Source organism: Eurosta solidaginis, chromosome 4 (genome assembly GCF_040869045.1).
Source record: "Eurosta solidaginis isolate ZX-2024a chromosome 4, ASM4086904v1, whole genome shotgun sequence".
Taxonomy (NCBI): domain Eukaryota; kingdom Metazoa; phylum Arthropoda; class Insecta; order Diptera; family Tephritidae; genus Eurosta; species Eurosta solidaginis.
Window position 1 is genome coordinate 66,734,795 of NC_090322.1, and position 20,010 is coordinate 66,754,804.

Here is a 20,010-nt window from a genome sequence, read left to right on the forward strand (position 1 = left end):
GCTGAATGCGTTTATAACCATTTCAACTATCGTAGGAGTGCGGGTTCGACTTCCACTCCCGGGAGAAAAGGCTTTGAAGAGATTTACAAGGTATAATCAAAACAGCTGTCACCTTGTCCGTCCTGATGTCACGTTGTTTAAATTTTTCCCAAATTATTAAATAAATTATAAAATTAAAAATTGCTTGAAATAAATGTTTTCATACATTTAAAGCGATACGGGCAATCCCCGGTTAACTCATATAAATTGTTAATTGTTCTGCAAAATGTTAGGGCCAGTATTTTAATGAAGGAACAAGTTACCATGATAGTATTTTTCAGGAAAAAATAGAAAAAACAAAAGGCCTGTTTAACGAATCTCAAATAAGTACAGGACAGGTCAAGGCAAATCAGAGTAGAGCAGCTGTCAAAGGCAAAACAAGTATCATGAAACTCTTTTTAGGGAAAATTTCAAAACGTCCAACTAGTTGCTAATTACAATAATAGATTTGGCTAAACTGTGCACTAAATTACATATATTTGATTTCTTTTATTTCTGCGAATTATTTAAGTCTTGAAATTATAAATAGCAACTTTATTTTTGAGGGCTCAAAATTAGTTCCTGAGAAGAAATGGAAAATTTTAGTCAACGGAACTGATCTTTAGACTATCACATTACCCACATCTAAGGAATATGGAAACGTACTGCTGACATCAATAAGGTAATTGACGATCTGGAGTACTGTCATGAAGTTGCGGATGAGTTTCTTGGAGGCTTGTAATACGAAAACTTAGGATTGACTGTTTACGGTCCCAAGACTCAACAATTTTCTATGTAAACCAAACATTAAGGTGGGTTCATTGAGCAGAAAGAGGTGGCTGGTGTAAAAACATATAGTGGCAGGGGTTTTATAGAAAAGATGCTTGAAAAAATCAGAGCTTAAAGATTTATACTGTTTTCACACAGAAACTTAATGATCTCATTTCACCTGCTAATGAAATCGTAAATTTTTTGCTTTCACACAGAAGTAACTGCTCGATTAGTATGAAGGATGAGACAGACAATCATGGCGGAACGATACAAGGTGGGAGCATGGTGACATACCTACAAACAAAAAAAATTCGATGTAGTTGTAAATTCGATGGACAAATGTCAAAATCGTACTGCGCCGGTAGTTGATGTATCAAATCAAATAAAAAAGTTATAATCAGCTGTTCGATGCGGCCACCTTGTATCGTTCCGCCATGCAGACAATGACATTTGCTTTGAAAACTAAGAAACGGAAACGGAAGCGGAACGCTGCCAACAGAGTTGCATTGTGCTTTTGACTTCATTAGGCATTCGATTAGCTACTAATGAAATAATAATAGATTCGAATTTTGTAGGGAAGATTGAGCTCAATAAGCGTCTTAATGTAGAAAATTGCCTTTATTATTCAATAAGCCGTCTGTGTGAAATTAGTATTACCTGTAGGCAAAAAAAAACTGTGGCTTACCGGAACTTTACTTCAAACAGCTCTGTCTAACCCTGGAAACGTTTAGACAAACATGAAATGCTCCCAGATGTATGATCAAGCATTTTGAGGAAATACGGCACCTGAGAACCCAGCCGTATGAAGCGGAAAAACACAAGCAGGTCCTTGGTGAACTCCATAGACAGGCGTCGGACCTTTATGTCGGGAATTGCCCGGTGAAGCCAGTACTTGAAGAAAAATATCCAGAACTCGCAGAAGAGGAACGCATACTCCCCAGGGAAACGCGTGTCACTCTTGCTCAACTTCGTTCTGGATACTGTAACAGGTTAAACTCTTACCTATCCAGAATCAACCCCGACATACAAAATGTATGCCCTGCTTGCAATGTGTCCCCACATGACACCAACCATCTCTTTAATTGTAATGTGGAACCAACGCCTCTAACACCCCTTTCCTTATGGTCCACCCCTGTTGAAACGGCAAGTTTCCTTGGACTCCCGTTAGAGGATATTGATGACAATTTGTGATCGGTCGCGGCTATTAGGTGGGGCGAGCATTGCTACAACAACAACAACAACATGTATGATCAAACCCGACAGACATAGTTTTGACTTTCTCTACGTATCCACCTGCCTCTCTTCTGTCTAACCCTCCTTCTCTTTTAATTCCTCTCCCCTCTGCATTTTCTAGTTTACCTTAATAGGCTCATTCAATTTCGCTATCCCTTTCATTCATCCATAAATCTTTCCACCTCTCCTCTTACTCTTCCCGCACTTGCTCTTATCCAAGTCCAACTCTCACTATTAGTCTTAATCTTATACTTTTTTACTCATTTTGTTTTGTTGATTTTCCGACAGCGTGAATAATTGATGTATATTGGAACGATTTTATGTCACCCCTTGTCAAGTTTTGTTTCGAGACAAACTGGTTTCGGCTTGTGCCATCATCAGTGTCGATTTTCGCTCTCAAATATACATCAATATACATCACTTATCCTTTTTCTTGATCTTCCTATTTACCTCTTTTTACTACTTTGTCCAAACCATTATTTTTATTCTTACTTTTGCTCTCACTCTCTATCTTCCTATTGTTCTTTTTAGTTTTCCGACTTCCCTCCAAATTCTTTTCCTTTTTCTTCCCATTCCAGCTGGTTTATCTTCTATTTTCTTTCATGTCCCCGTTTCCACTTTAGAGATATATCGAGTTTGGGTTTTTTCCGCACATTACAATACTAAGGTAGTTAAAAAAAAGTAGCAAAATAGTACCAAACATTTTCCTTTCCTAGTACTTCAGCCAACTAGGCTGGATTATGGGGACTGTAAAAATTTTGTTCTTGTGCTACTGAATTCACCTGTCTAATTTTATTGTGTCATGGCCCTAACAAAAAAGCTGGTGCAGAAAATTGTGTTCTAGATTGCTCTGGTTCAATTTTGAGCAGACTCGTGAAACAAAAGTAGAACAATCAGAGCAAGAAAGTAGAGCTCTTAAAAATATTCGAGTATTCGGTTTTAAATTTTTGTATGTTTATTAAGCGATTTCCACTATTCGAATAGTTGATTTATTGGAAATATTCGAATGATCGCAACGTAAAGATATTCGATTTACACAATTGAACTTCGATTACTAAAAATTTAAGTCCTAAAGTGATGTGTCTCAAACATGAAGTCCCGAAGTAAAATTTTCCGATTCCGAAAATCACAAGTAAATATAAAAAACTTTTTAAAATCTGGTAAGTTTCTGTCTTAAATAGTCAAAAACCTTAATTTTTTACAATGTTGTGGAACCTATTTGTGGTCCTCGCAAATATCTTTAGACTTTGAAATAAGGGGGAGGTTCGTACTTTCCCAAAGTGCTATATCTATATATTTCTACTATGAAAAGAACAATCGAAATCGACCGAAATGTGAGAGCTTAGGATACTGATTTATACCCAAAGGTGGAAGAAACTAAAAAAAACGTACTTCATATTATTGTTTCACTTGGCTCCAGGAATACGTGAAGAAAGCATTTGAATGCGATTTCGGATTACCCTGTAAATCTATATATATAAATACGAATATCTGTATGTATTTACGTAATGTCGCCTAAACTACACACGGAAGACCCTAGACATACCTTTATCTCGCTAGGTGGCTAGGGCGTTGAGTTATAGACAAAAACGTGGACCCGGGTAACCCTAGAACGTGTTTGTACAATATGCGTATCAACTGAAAGCTGCTGATAAGTACTTTAATACAGTGCACCCTTGGGTGAATAGGGTCTCGAGATATAGGCCAAAGTGTGGACCTGGATACCACAAGAATGTGTTAATGCACTATGGATATCAAATGATAACTGTTGATAAGTGCTTTAGTACAGCGTTATTTTTCGTACTCCTGGGTGGCTAGGGTCTCGAGACATAGTCCAAAACGTGGAACCGGATACCCCTAGAATGTGTTTATACAATATGGATATAAAATGAAAGCTGCTGATGAGAGTTTAAAGGTAAAGCAATTTTTATTGTGATGTTCGGTTTAGTTGCATCAACCTGTCAAAACGGATAAATAACGTATTTTAACGAATTTACTGCAATTCCCCTTATTTTCAATCTTCCTCTAACGTTCGTATCGCTAAACTGTTGAATAAAGGCCTTTATTAAGGTACTTCACAATAAAACTTATACTTTGCAACTAGCTGGCTTAATAACCAAACTGACTGATAGCTTAAATGAAACTGACTTCTCGCTTCTACTGTTGCCGCCCTTTTATACTGTCCGATTTCCTTTGTGCATATTTCTAGGCTTTTCTAATTCCAGAACTTACTAGTTATAAATTTCTCAGCTACAACTACAGATGTATAATTTTTATAGCTTCTCTCATACCCCATGCGCTTGTATGTGTGAGCGATACTTCCACAATTACAATTGCATACCTTTAGGAGCCACCTCAGATAAGATATCTGCATGTGTCTGTGCGTTTCCTCTCCGCTGCGTATACGTGTATGTGTAGACACAATGATTGAATTATTGATGTGAATTCACGTCACTGCCCAGCATCGGCTTAGAGATGGCAGTACCCCTTAGTGTTGCTAATATTTGTAACACTGCCCTCCACCTAAGTCTGATCGTCCCGATCAGATAAATCTCTCGATCTAAACGCTGGCAGCCTTTCCAAATGAACCATTTTCATTTTGGTTCGTGGTTTGCCAATGGTTTGTATGCGGTACACTACATCGTTGGTCCGTTTTACAACTTTGTATGGGCCTTCCCAATTACACTGCAATTTCGGGGACAAACCTTTTTTTCGTTGTGGGTTGTATAACAGCACCAAATCTCCTTCCTGAAACCCTTCCGAATTAATTGCTTTATCTTACCTCGCTTTCATCTTGTCACTCATAATTTTTAATCGTTGCCTTACAAGATCGTGTACCTCTCTCAGCTCTTCTTCCAAGACACCAGTGGATTTCTTGACATTTCTCTCCGCATCGGCATCTATCCCAAACTTCAAATCAGCTGGCAGTCGAAGGTCATTGCCAAAAATTACCTTTGCGGGAGTTTGGCCCGTTGTCTCATGCACTGCCGATCGGTAAGCCATCAAGAATAATGATATATGTGTATACCACTCCTTATGGTACTAGTCTACTACTTTCCTTAAATGCTCCTCCAATGTTCTATTGAATCGTTTCACCATACCATCGGGCTGAGGATGCAATGCAGTCGTCAGTGTTTTTCGAATTCTCAATGATTGACACATTCCCGGAACACAGCTGATTCGAAATTCCTGCCTTGGTCAGAATGTAACTCCATTGGTTCACCATACCTTGCAACCCAATTGTTTATAAACACTTCTGCTACTGTTTCCGCTTCTTGATTTGGGATTGGGTATGACCATTTGCTGAAGTAATCCATAACCACCAGTACATATTTGTTTCCGCAGTTCCTAGTAGGAAATGGAGCTGCAACATCCATGGCGATCCTTTCAAATGGCGCACCTGAGTTATTTTGCTTCATCTGGCCATGACTTCGGGTTTTGGGCCCTTTCGCTCTGCTGCAAACCTCGCAGTTCGCAATCCACTCAGTGACCGACTGACGGCAACCAACCCAATAGAATCTCTGTTTAATCTTCTCGAGCGTCTTCGTGATTCCAAGATGACCTCCGCTTGGACCATTATGCAGCTCGTTGAGCACCTCAGGAATCCTCTTTCTGGGAACAACTATCAGTTTCTTCTTGCATTGACCATCCTTACTCTCCCATAATCGATGCAAGCAACCGGATATCAATTCTAGACTGTCCCACTGTGCCCAATACGACTTCGCAATGGGACTCTCTGCTAACATCTCCTCTTTATTTGGTTTTTCGTTTCGCTCGAGCCCTTGCATAACATGTGACAGATCTGTATCTTCTAGCTGACACTTCCTTAGTTGTTCCTTGTCCCATTCATCCGCGCACGTCATAGTCATTAGCCGGACATCTATAATGTCTTCTTTAGCCTCGGCCTTTGAACAGTGCTTGCATTCCAAAGTACATGGTCTTCGTGACATTGCATCGGCATTCAAATGGGCACTACCTTTCCGATGCTCAATGGAAAAGTCAAAGCTTTGTAGCCGCTCGATCCACCGTGCCAACTGTCCTTCTGGATTACGGAACTGCAGAAGCCATTTCAACGCTGCGTGATCTGTCCTGACGCGGAATCGCTGGCCGTAGAGATATTTGTGAAAATGTTTAATGCACTCTACCAATGCCAACAGATCTCTCCGTGTAACGCAATAGTTCCTCTCTGGTTTTCCAATCGAACGGCTGTAGTATGCAACTACCTTCTCCTGTCCATCGACCAGTTGTGATAAAACGCCTCCTATAGCATATCCACTCGCATCTGTATCTAGAATAAAGGTTGCTCCTGGAATCGGATATGCCAACATTGGGGCAGTGCACAAAAGCTCTTTCAATATTTGGAAAGCCACTTCTTGCTCCTTCTTCCATTCAAAAGCTTTATTTTTTCTTGTAAGCTCATGGAAGTTATGGGCTACGCTGGAAAAGTTTGGTACAAATCGCCGGTAATATGTGCACAGCCCAAGAAAACTTCTTAATTCATGCAAGTTCTGTGGTCTTGGCCAATCCTTTACTGCCTCTATCTTTTCATTTGCTGTACGGATACCTCCTGTCGTTACTTTGTGACCCAAATAATTTACTTCCTTTTTAAACAGCGCACACTTTTTGGGTCTTAGTTTCAGACCAGCGCCAGCTATTCTTTGGAAAACTTCCTCCAAGTTTTTAAGATGTTCATCGAAGTTCTTGCCCAATACGATGATGTCGTCCAGGTACACCAAGCATGTTTTCCAGTGCAGTCCTTTCAATACCTGATCCATGAGTCTCTCAAAAGTAGCTGGTGCATTACAAAGTCCAAAAGGCATTACTGTAAATTGCCAAAGACCATCTCCGATGTCTTCCTCCTTCAACTCCACTTGCCAGTAGCTACTTTTCAAGTCCAATGTGGAAAACCATTTCGTACCAGAGAGCGAGTCCATAGTGTCGTCAATTCTTGGCAATGGGTAGCTATCCTTTTTCGTGACGTCGTTCAACTTGCGGTAGTCCACGCAAAACCTCATTTTCCCAACCTTCTTCTTCACAAGTACCACAGGTGAGCTCCATGGACTAGCTGATGGTTCGATGACACCGCTGTCGCTCATTTCTTGTACGATTTGACTCATAACTTCCCGCTTTGCCAATGGAACGCTACGAGGAGCTTGACGTATCGGCCTCGCGTCTCCAGTGTCAATTTGATGTTTCACAACATTGGTGCGGCCTGGTTTGGAACCATCCTGGTCAAATATGTTCGCGTACTTTAGGAGCAGTTGCTTTGCCTTACTTTGATAATCTTCCTCTAGCCCCTCCGTCCATGCCGTGATGTCATTTGAAAGATCAGTATTATTAGATGAAACGTGTTCCTGGAGCTGTTCACAGTTAATAACTATTTCAGCCTCTTGGTATCTTCCCACAATAGCTCCTTTGGTTAGTTTGAGTGGTGACTTGAACTCATTGAATACTCTTACCGGAATACGTCCATCTTGTTTTGTCATAGCCAGGGGTTTTCCTACAAGTATGTTCGGTGCTGATTTGTTTGCTGCTTCGACAACCAACAATTTGTTTGTCCCACAATCTTCATCAACCTTTGCCCAGATGACTGCTTCGGATTTTGGTGGTATTTGCTGACTCTCTTCCACCAGCACTCGTTTACTGCTGTAGCCGAAATTAAGTGGCACATCCATGTTCTTATTTCGCATTGTCTTGCTTTGCATATCGATCTTGATGCTTTGGTTGATTAAGAAGTCCACTCCAATTATGATTTCATCAACAATCTCTGCCACTATAAAATTGTGTAGTACCGTGACGTTCCCAATTGCTACTTCACATGCTACTTCGCCAATTACCTGGGTGTCCTCTCCCGTGGTTGTACGTAATCTTGCTCCAAGCCATGGTCTTATCTTCTTGTTGACTAAATCTGATCGAATGATGGAATGCGATGCCCCTGTATCTACACTCAGTAAACGTTCCTTTCCATCCACATGTCCTCCGACAGTAAGATTGCTTGATCTTCTTCCAATTTGCGAGATAGAGATTATGGGGCATTCAATTGAGGGAGCCAGCTATCGCCGCTTGCGGCTGACTCGCTTTAGAATAACGATTGAGTGGATTTTGAGATTTGCTCCTCTCCTTCAGCTCTGCGTTTACGGCCACCCACATTGCTGGAACTGTTAGGATTGGTACTGCAATAATTTGCAATGTGCCCTGGCTTTCCACATTTAAAGCATTTGACGGCACCATCGTTTTTCTGCTGCGTTCCTTTTAATGCTTCCAAAATTGTGTCTACCCAGTCTGGCCTTTCCACTTCCACGCGATGAGCTTTGTATGTGGGCTTACTCAAAAGTGATGCTGTTTCCTGAGTCAGCGCATGGGATACCGTTTCTGCGAATGTGGGTTTTGGGTTTGCATATGTCGCTCGCTTCGTTTCTACGTCCCGTATGCCGTTTATAAAACTCTGGATTTTTACCCTCTCGGTGTACTCCACGGGTGCGTCCTCATTTGCCCATTGAGGCAACCTTTCAACATCCGAAGCAAACTCTTGCAAAGTCTCATTAGCTTTTTGGTAACGGTTTTGCAATTCTATTTGATACATCTGTTTCCTGTGTTCGCTTCCGTACCTTCGTTCTACATTAGCCATCAATGCGTCATAACTGTTCCGTTCGTACTCTGGAATAGTCTGTAAGATTTCCGCGGCAGGCCCTTTCAGTGCCACGAACAGAGCTGCAACTTTATCTTCAGCATTCCAGTTGTTCAATGCTGCGGTCTTCTCAACATGTAGCTTAAAGACCTGAAAAGAAACAGAACCGTGAAAGGATGGTGTCTTTACCTTTGGATTACTCGCTGAAACTGTTGGGCGATTTATTTGCAACTCCTCTCTCTCAAAGCTTCTATCTCCGCATCCATTTTGTCCTCGAGCTGTACAATTTTTGTATTCTGTGCTTCTAACTGCGAAGACATTTGTGCCACCTGCAATGATAAGCGCTCCTCTTGTGCTTCCATCTTGGATGTAATCTGTGTCGACACTTCTGAAATACGCGTTTCTTGTGCTTAAATCTTCGATGTTATTTCTGACGACATTTCTGCAATACGTGTCTTCTGTTCTTCCATCTTGGATATTATACGGTTCTCCTGGGATTCTAGTTGAGATGCCATACTTATCTTTTGTTCTTCCAGTTGAGATGCCAGTTGAGATGTTATATCTGTCTTTGCGATTCCAGCTGAGAAGCCACTGTCGATGTTTGAGCAGATATTGTAGCCAAAATCATGTTCAAGTCTGTGCTCGTAACTGTCTGCGTAACTGTCTCTTCCATTTTTGTTGTTTCCTTGCCATCAAGATGAAAGTCATACTCTTCCACGTCAATTCCTTCTAATTCCATTGCATCGAGTTTAATGCCGGTTGCATTCAATCCACGGCTCTCCAACTCCTTCTTCAGTTGCTGGATCTTCAGTTCATTGAACTTTGCCATCTCCTTGTTGTCCTCTGGAATTTATTCAACAATTCCTCTTCTGACACCAATTGTAACGAATTTACTGCAATTCCCCGTATTTTCAATCATCTACTAACGTTCGTATCGCTAAACTGTTGAATAAATAACTCCAATATTGAATAATGGAAAAATGGCCTTTATTAAAGTACTTCACAATAACACTTATACTTTGCAACTAGCTGGCTTAATAACCAAACTGACTGATAGCTTAAATGAAACTGAGTTCTCGCTTCTACTGTTGCCGCCCTTTTATACTGTCCGAATTCCTTGTTGCATATTTCTAGGCTTTTCTAATTCCAGAACTTACAAGTTAGTTATAAATTTCTCAGCTACAACTACAAATGTATAATTTTTATAGCTTCTCTCATACCCCATGCGCTTGTATGTGTGAGCGACACTTCCACAATTACAATTGCATACCTATAAGAGCCACCTCATATAAGATATCTGCATGTGTCTGTGCGTTGCCTCTCCGCTGCGTGTACGTGTATGTGTAGACACAATGATTGAATTATTGATGTGAATTCACGTCACTGCCCAGCATCGGCTTAGAGATGGCAGTACCCCTTAGTGTTGCTAATATTCGTAACAGTATAATACCTACATACATATGTACATGCGTCCGAAACGAATTGTCCGAGTTCAAACTTCGTATTGCTGTTAGCGGCAATTCTCTTTTGGTGTCGCTTTGATGTTTGCCTAGATTAGTATTTACGATCCTTTTTTTCCGGGGCTAGGAGCCGACTGGGACTGGAACTAGGACTCGGAATGGGACTGAAACAAAATACATACCACCCTCTGGGACTGGCAATACGGGATGGAGAAGAATGAGAAAACTATAGAGAACAAAAAAAGGGAAGGAGGAAGAGACTGAGAAAGAGATAGAGTGAGATGCAAGTATCGTAACGCTTTAGTTTCTTTCCTTGATTTTCATAGACCTTTTTCTAAACTGTTTTAAAGGCATATGTACCTAGTATGTAAAAACATAAAGTTTAAGATATCTCAAAGCATTAATTTTTGGATTTATTCTTTATCTTGTTCACAGTGTTAAGACTGACATGTTACCAGGCAGAGCTCTAAGCCGTCTTTATATAGCTAACGCTAATCGTCAGGATACTGGAAACTATACTTGCATGCTTGGCAACGATATTTCTGGCACCGTTATGGTGCATGTCCTAAATGGTATTTTATTACTACATTTTATCGAAATAAATAAAATAAAACTATTAAATTTACAGGTGAGGAGCCAGCCGCTATGCAGCATGCGACGGGAACTAAACTCTGCTCTTCAATATGGGTTGTGCTAATAACATTGTTTGTATCAAAAATATATCGACGATGACAACAATCACAACACAAAATTTTCACAACTATCTAACACCAACACCACTTGTCTAAAGGCTCCATTACTGATACTTAGCATAGACTTGACTTGGCTTGTGAACTGTCACTTACAGTTCTGTTAAATGAACATTGCATGTTACTGATTACTCAAAACTTAACTTGACTTAGAAGTCTGTTGAATTTTGATTTTCTATGTAAGTTCTAAGTGACGTTTACATTTTGAGATGCCATTTGTTTGTTTCCATTTCATTTTGACATTTTGTCATACAAATTGACATTTATTTAAAAATAAATTTCAACGCTGATTATGATGCCAGATTTTATGCGCCAAGTGGAGTATAATCGTGGCTAAGTTGCCAAGTTTACGCGAAGTCAAGTCAAGTCTATGCTAAGTATCAGTAATGGGGGCTTTAAACTGCATTTCCATGTCTACTCGTACATAAATAAATGGTTGTTTTTAGAATACAAATAAGCAAATGGGTGCATAATTATATATACATACATACCTATGTACATAAGTAAGAAAAATTACCAAGATTGAACATTTAAAATGGTGAAACTAAAAAACGTATGGAGAAACATTAGGTTAAATATATAAATTTTCATACACACATACATACATACATGTAAGTACTTATGTTGATTATTGTTATTATTATTATATTATTATATATTATGTACATACAATTATTTCCAAAAATTATAATATTTTTATAATCAAAACATTTTGCTTCGGTCAAAAAGGCTTGGATACCAAGATGAACAACTAATTCAGATATTTTTGATATCGCTGGTCAAAAATTAATTGATTAGACCTGTGTTTTTGTTTGATTCGTTTAGACAGTTTCTTAAAATGAAAGTAAGAACAGTTACATATATATTTTTTTTTTTTGGGCTGTCCAACAAAGCTTGTCATTCGCTTCATTGTTTAAAGCTCCGTCACATAAGCAGTTTTTCATGTAGATGCGTTTAACGCAATTTTACAAACTGCAAATCTACGGCAGATCAAGCTACACTGGCGCCATCTGGCATGAAAAAATAGCCAACCTCTTGTTGCAAGCAAAGCATGAGAAGATTCGACATTTGCTTTGGCTACACTCTCACATTTTTCAGGTAAAATTATTTTTCCCACTCGGCTCTTTTCTAACATTATTCACAGTTAAAAACTACAATTTAACAAATGAATAAGGCATAAAATATGTTAGAAATGATTTTTCTTGTATAGTGAGAATGTTTATAACAGCGCTTGGGGAAATTTTGTATGTAAATGGGCAAGGCGAAATAAACTTCAATTGTTAAGTATGAAGTTCCTTAATATTTACAAACGCAACATCTTGCGTGAATGTGGCGATATTAGTGGCATGCATAAGATTGCGCTGAACGCATCTATATGAAAAAGTTTATTATGAGTCGGCCTTTATAGTCCTTCCATAGGAGTGCAAGTGATTTCATGGATGAGTGCCGATAAGAATTCTTTCTTTGCTGCCGCATTTTCCTTCACTCGCATAGTATAATTAGCCTTCGTCTTGCCTGCGTAAGGCTTTTACAGTTCATCATTAAATTTTTTCTTCATTTCTGTCCGTCGGTTAGTACCTCGTGTCAAAAGAAAGTGTACACAAGGAGAAAATATAAAATATAAGGTCTACACTTTGGCCTATATCTTCCGGGTGACTCATCTCCGGCGATCTGAGATGAGTGCACAGGAACTTACATACAAATTTCATTAAGATAACTGAAAATTTACTCAAATTATCGTGTTTACTGACAGACGGACGGAGATCGAATTCGGGCTAGAGTGACACACATCTCCCTTCGAAGGTTGCTTTCCTCAAGTGCGAGTTTGGGGTATTTGTTTTTAAGAACGGGTTTTTCTAGGCTGTCCCTGGCATATTATTTCGAGGTCTTTTAGCGTATGTCCCTGGAGGCCTTTTCATGCTCCTTTTTTTGATACGGCTGAGTTCTTAAGTGCCAGATTTATTCATAATGCTTACTGCGATGAATTCTTCAGTTCCTGGGGGGCGGGGCCTCTTCAGTTAGATATCTGTTGGGTTGCCCAGGTTTGTGGGTAGTTAGCAGAATCTTTTTAGTCAGGATTTCATTTCTCTCCTTTATGGGGAGTATTCACTTCTCACTATGTAAATAATATTCTGGAGACATAAGACAGCTGGCATGCCTGCAGTCACCCCCCAGTGTGTTTCTTTTAGATTCGGCGACTGCTCAACTTTACAGTTGAGTGGTCTTGTTCAAAGAGCTAACACGTGCATGTAAATATTCAATTAAGTGTTCTTAATTGAAAAAATTTTCCGTCAAATTAATGAAAATTTGTATACAATAATTTGAAATTTTTACTCATTAAATTAAAAATTTCCTGAATTTAAAGAACATATTTAAGGAAATGTTTTCCTCATTTCATGTAAGTGTTTTTGGCAGAGTGTATGAAAATCCATTTTATTTAGTTATTACTCTAATTTTTTCCTTTCTCCCGTTTACACTATCCTAGATTTAATCTCCCTTTTTCCTTCCAATTCTCAGTTTTATATCTTTTCTTTACATTATCTTATACTTCTCAATGCCCTGCGAATTTTCCTCGGCCTCTCTCCTAACTCTCTTCAACATATCTATCGCCGTACCTTATAACCCGTCCCTCTCCTTCTGACTCTGTCTTTCCATGTAGTTTTCCCTCTTTTCGTCCCTGGCCAAGTATGTTCCTATATATGTAGATTAGGGCGGGTCGATTTAAAAATCGCTCATTGCTCTGTGAAAATCGTATTCTAGGGATCAAAATAAGAAACTTTGCCGAAGTAACCATACCTCTAAAACGAATTCAAATGTCCCCCCCCCCCCCCTTTGGGTCGAACTTTTGGGTAGGGGCAATTTCAATTCTACCTGCTGTGTCTTGTGGTGGCTTAAAAAAAAACACAAGCAATTTTACGATCTGCAATTGTGTCACAGTGATACCTTCATTTTTTAAAACGGTTGAATAAAAACCCACACAACTATGTTTATGACATGCAAATGCATTACAGTGATGCCTTGGTTTTAAAAGAGGGTTGTAAAAACGCAAATTTCTAATAAATTTTTTAAATTTCTTTTCCATTACTAAGTTAAATTCATTTTTTCATTTACATATGTTCTGACTAAATAAATTTCTAAAGAGAAAAATAAACTCCAAAAAGAAAAAACATAGGCATTTCAAAGTGGGATTTTTCAAAATTTGCCCCTACGACCCAAAGGGGGAAACATTAGAATTCGTTTTAGAGGTATGGTTCCTTCGGCAAAGTTTCTTATTTTGATTCCTAGAATATGATTTTCACAGAGCAGCAATTAGCGATTTTTTTGCCTCCCCACAAATCAACCCGGCCTAATGTAGATGTTCCTTTCTCTTACCTTTCCATCCCTCTGTCACCGTTCCGTTCCCTTTACCTCTTCATGTTCGTCTTCCCCTCACTCTCAATCTCCTTGTTGAACAACGAGTACGATTTTTTCAAAAAGGCCCAACTTCGCCCACATCCCAAAAAAATACCCCAAATATCAAATAATATGTTCCAAGCACTGGCCATCATTAAGACTATATCAATTTTTAGGGAAAACTGTGTGCTACTTCCTGGTAAATTAAAAAAAAAAAAAACTTGTTACATCATTTTATTTATCATTTTATCGTATGTTTATTAAAGCGATTTCGAAAATATTGGTATATTTTTATCATTGCAATATACCAGTCGTTTACAAAAATGTTTGAAAAACACTATTGATTTAAGTAATCGATCAGCGATTAAACAGGTGATCGAGGCTGTTTACTATTGTGAACTTTTTTTCAAACATTCGCAATTTGTATGAATTCACAATAATTTTTATGGATTCATATTTGAGTTTTGGGAAAAATTCTAAACTTTTTCGTATCAGTAATATATGTACATATATCAAAACAAATATGTTTCAAGCATTTAATTAAAAAATTTTTAACAAAGTGCATCATGTAGTAAAAATAGTTTATTTATTAACTTGTTTATATATGTATATGTAGAACTAAGAAAATGTGAAATTAAAAAAAAAATCAAATACTTATTTTATAGCAAATAGCAGGTGCACAGTTGTCAGACGTATTGATTTGGGAAGGGCAGTATTTTCGCTCGTTATGCTGGAAATTTTCAATTGCCAATTCAGTACGCAAATTTCTGGGAATTGTGCAATATTTTTATCTACAAACTTTTAAACGCAAACAACAAGGAAGAACAGGGCTCTCTGCGGCTGTTCCTAAGCTCATGAATGGAGCTGAACAATAATGGATTGAAATTTCAAAAATTCATAAATATGAGCATCTAAAAAAAAAATGTCAAGCTTCTTGCAGTTAAAATGGGCCGGAAATTACGTTAAACCTCTTTTTTCAAGAATCGTTTGTATGGAATATACATATATTATTTATGTGACCGATCTTGACAATTTTTTCAGACAACAACCTCTTTTTCGAAAAATCAATTATATGTAAGCTATAGTGGTCCGATCCGGTCGGCTCCGAAAGATGATAAATCGGACAGCGAAATATACGCGCTCACGAAATTTCATCAAGATATCTCAAAAATTGAGGGACTAGTTTGCGTTCAAACAGACAGAGAGACGGATATGGCTAAATAAACTCAGCTCGTCATCCTGATAATTTCAGTATGCTTATTAGTGTGTCTATCTCTTTTCCTTAAAGGACTTACAATCTTGAATTTCGTGCCAAACTTAATATGCCATTTCATGAAAGGTATAAAAATAGTTCGATGTTCATAGATGCATTTCAAGTACATATTCGTTCAGTTTCAGTTACATAAAAGTTCCCCCTAGTTGGAAAACATTTTAATTTCCTTTTCTTAATCCCTCAAAAATTAATAAGGAACTGTCATGGCAATGGATTTTTTGGTGAGATGTTCAGCTTCACAGTCGAGTGCTCTTACCCACTAAGCTAACTCCTTATAAATATTGTAACGAATTTCGGGAAATACCTGATAATTGTGCACCTTCTGCTAACGTTCGAATCGCTGAACTGTCGAATAAATAACTCAAATATTCAGTATAGCCAAATGTACTTTATTTACAATATACATTTATGGGTTTAATATATACATTTTTATTTAATTATTTTTAATTGTAACATTAAGTTATGTGAATATTTTATATTAGTAGTCGACCGCTTTGTGTCTGTGTCGACTTTAGTCCAAAAAAATAAATAAATAAACTCTACTGTAGTAGTAGTACTTCACAAATTAATTACCCGCGTGCTTCATTCAAAGCGTGTTAAAATCAAACTTTTTATTATCCTCAGCTTGCGCTGTTTTTATACACTTTGTTGCCTCGTTCGCATATTTCTCCAAGACTTCACGAACAACGTTCTCGAAAAGCTGCTTATTTCTTTCTCATATATGCATTTGGTATTTACTTTTGTCTTCTAATTGTATGTGTGAGTAATTTCTTCGTTCTTAGCTTCCCTGATTGCATGTATGTTTGGTTGCTTCATTTGCTATTGTTATGCATTTATTTACTAGCAGCGCAGTGACGCCGAAATTTTTAAAATTCGCCACAATATTGTGGGAAATATTCAAATAAATATTCCTGAATTGAGTTAATTGTTTTTAAGTTGAAACAACCACACAAGAGCTCCTACCGATCAACCCATTTGGAGAACATTGTCATTGCTGAGCGTTTGATTAATGTCCTATATCAGAATTTGCTTCAAAATCGCCCTAAGGAGGAGGTCAGCAACTCTATACATATTGAGATTAGCTGTGGCGTTTATGAAAAAATTCGAGATGGCATTTTTCAAACGTTTTCTGAGATGGGGCGTTTTCGAGATGGCAGCCGAGATATGATGACATTCTATTCAGCAGTCGACCTATTGCGAGCAGTGTGACCAGATCCTGTGAAAAAAATGCTAAACCCCATTTGTCAAAATGCCAGAAAATGCTAAAAAATTATTTTTAATGCTGATAAAATTCCTTCATTTGGATTTTACTGTATTTTATTAGATTTATGCGTACATACATATTTATATATGTAGATATTTTAAAACCCATTTTTTTAAATAAAAAGACTACTATACTGAATATTTGTGTGTACTTATGAAAGATTGAAATCAGTATCGACTAAATCATCATTATCCAGTAAGTAATTTGGTAAAAAATCATTACTGTACATTTGACTATCGCACTTTGTTATGAGATCGTTTGGTATCTCAAAATCTTCACAGCACTTATTAAGTCTCTTAAGGCCACAACGAATATATAAAAGTAAATTAACTGTATTTGTATGCATTATATTTCTTAGCTTCGGTTTTAACAAATGCATGCCACTAAAGACGCGTTCCACTTCGGCGTTACTAAAAGGCAATATTAAAAAATTCATAACAAAAGAACCAAGCTCCTGAAAAATTCTATCATTTAGTGCGTCGTTATATTCGTAAACATTTGTCCAAAAACCAATAGTAGAATTCTGCTGATCCCATTTGTATGAAGATAGTTTTTGCCACTGTATCTCTAGCTCTGTAATCTGGTCAGTCGTAAATTTTTGTGTCTCCTCTTTAAAACAATCAAATAAGTTAGATTTCTTTATATTTAAACTGTTTTCTAATGAAAAGAAATTTATTTTTTTCAAAGTTGTCAAATTATTGGGCAAGCGCTGTCTCAACGATATACGAGATTAGTAATAAAATTTCTACACGTAAGTCTGATCGTTCGTTCGGCACTCGCATTTATTACATTTTTCTTGGTTTTTAAAAATTCCTCAAAACTGTAATTAAAATATGGAGTGGGTGCAAAAAAATCCTCTAAACACGAAGTTAATGGGTCGAACTTATTAGAACTTAAAACTATTTGTTTAGAAAGACAACTTAACAATAAGTGTAGCTCAGAAAAAAGTCTAGTCGGATCAGCATCATTGCTCTCAAACATTTTATTCACCTTTTGAACCTCGGCTAATGCCGGTTTTAAAAACTTTAAATATGCTAAATTATTTTCATTATATAAACTTGACAAAATACGTGCCTGGTGGCAAGATTCTGTGGCTGAAGCAATTCCAAAATGCATTTTAAGTTCTAGCCACTGGTTTTCTATTCGTTTTACTACGGTTTCTATGGAAAGCCATTTAGTATCACAAGCTCGAACAAGTTTAAGTGGCTCTAAGTCATCATTAATTGCAGAATAGATACTTTTATAATTAATCTGCCTCAGTGAAGATTTTGAGAACCAATTATAAGTCTTGGAAACAATGTATTCAATTTCACTTGGTAATGTTTTAGAAGCGGCCGATACAGACAACTATATAGAGTGACAAACATACGGAACTAGTATAACTTTTTAATTTTTCTCTTTCAAATTGGCAATTACTCCACGGTTTATTCCTGTCATTACATTAGCAGATAGACCAACCAAATCGGAAATGATTAAATGAAATTCATCTAAAATTTTATAAATAACAGAAGCAATACTCAAAGCTGATGCGTCTTCAAGCATGTGAAGTTTCAAAATCGTATTAACTATTTTTTTGAGGACTGGCTGTAGTATCCGATAACTATGCCTAAACACTTATTTATGGTAATATCCGTTGACTCTTCTATAATAAGACAATATTTACTATTTCCAATATCATCTAGAAGTATCTGCTAAAAATAGGGACCCAAAATGTTTTTGATAATAGCAGAGCATTTCGTCCGGGCCAAGCTCATTTCTACGGCAACTTTGCTATCATTGAAAATATTTTTCTGCAAATGCACTACATGGTCAATCGATCTAAACGAAGTATGCACTGCTACATATATGGCTTCAGATAGCTTTGCGGCTTTTGCTTTGTAATTTATGGCAACAAGCATAAATGGAATAACTTGTTGGTTATTTGCGAGAAATGGGGATGCTGCTGTTACATGTTTCGATGTTTTTCCATGCGGTAAAAGTGTACTTAGCTTCGGTTTTACATTACACTGACAGTATTGCATTTTATATGTTGCTCATCTAACGCTATAATCCATTTTGATATTCGTGGATCATTTAACCATTCCTTACGTACATTCTGAGCATAGTTCCAACAAAAATATAAGCATAAATACGTTGAATAAAATTCAAACCCTGACGTAATAGAAATTTTAACCTTTTGCTTCCACTTGGTAAACTGCTTTCAGTATCGTCGCTGTCCGAACATTCTACGACTTGCGTTTTTATTTTCAGAAACCTTTTATTAAAAATTTGTATTCCACACCTGGCAAACATTATTTATGTTTTATTAACTATACAAACCTGTCCATTTTATATATGTTTTTTTTTTTCTTTGTATATTTCTTTGTTCGCGTGAGCTGCTTTCTGCAATAGTAAAATAAAGAAAGAAAAAACAATCAGCTGATTTGAGCTTTACGCATATTCATGAATTATTCCTGCCAGATCATATAAATTTTTACCTCGAATATAAGTCTTTACATGAAGATGCCATATTTGTGAAATTTCTTATGATTGATATGGTTTTAAAAAATTCCAAAAAATGCCAACAAACACTTTCAAAAATGCTAGAAAATATGCCAAATGCCAAATACGAAATTTGCAGCGAAATCAATAATTAAAATGCTAGATCTAGCTGCAAAAATGCCAACTTGGTCGCACTGATTGCGAGTATAGGATCGTTGTTCCCTATTTATTTGCATAAGGTTGTAATTTAGCAAAGCTACATTAAGCGTTATACATGCATATGGGGCGTTCCGTGCCAACACATCCTACATTTTAATAAGTTTATTGCTTTTTTGACGAAAATATGAAAAAATAAATTAATAAATAATAAAAGTTCAAAAGATCTTCTATTTTTTGGAAATTGTAAATAAATTAATATATTATAGTTATTTATATCCTTCGACGCTTTCTTTTTAAGTTCATATAAATATTACTCAAAGAAATAAAAAAAATGTTTGCCCATTTGGCTTATCTATAATATAAAAATAAGTCGGGTTTTCCTTCCTGACGCAATTACTCCAGAACGCACGAACCGATTTCTACGGTTTTGCATTCGTTGGAAAGGTCTCGGGCTCCGTGAGATTTATAGCAAAGGAAATTCAGGATCGGCGCACAGGGTCTCTAGATATAGGCCAAAACGTAGACTCGGGTACCCCTAGAATGTGTTTATAGAATATGGATATCAAATGAAAGCTGTTGAT

General features: G+C 37.3%; 1 protein-coding gene across 8 annotated transcripts in view; it reads left to right on the forward strand.

Moving 5' to 3' along the window:
• The window catches only part of dpr14 (defective proboscis extension response 14), a 146,151-nt gene extending 126,419 nt beyond the window's left edge, over window positions 1-19,732 (forward strand). For all 8 annotated transcript variants that reach the window (XM_067781943.1, XM_067781944.1, XM_067781948.1 and 5 more), the window contains 2 exons: window positions 10,546-10,682; window positions 10,739-19,732. In XM_067781943.1, coding sequence (XP_067638044.1) covers window positions 10,546-10,682; window positions 10,739-10,842 — 241 coding nt within the window. In that variant the 3' untranslated portion in view covers window positions 10,843-19,732. The remainder of the gene's footprint in view (window positions 1-10,545; window positions 10,683-10,738) is intronic.
• The last annotated feature ends 278 nt before the right edge of the window (window positions 19,733-20,010 follow it).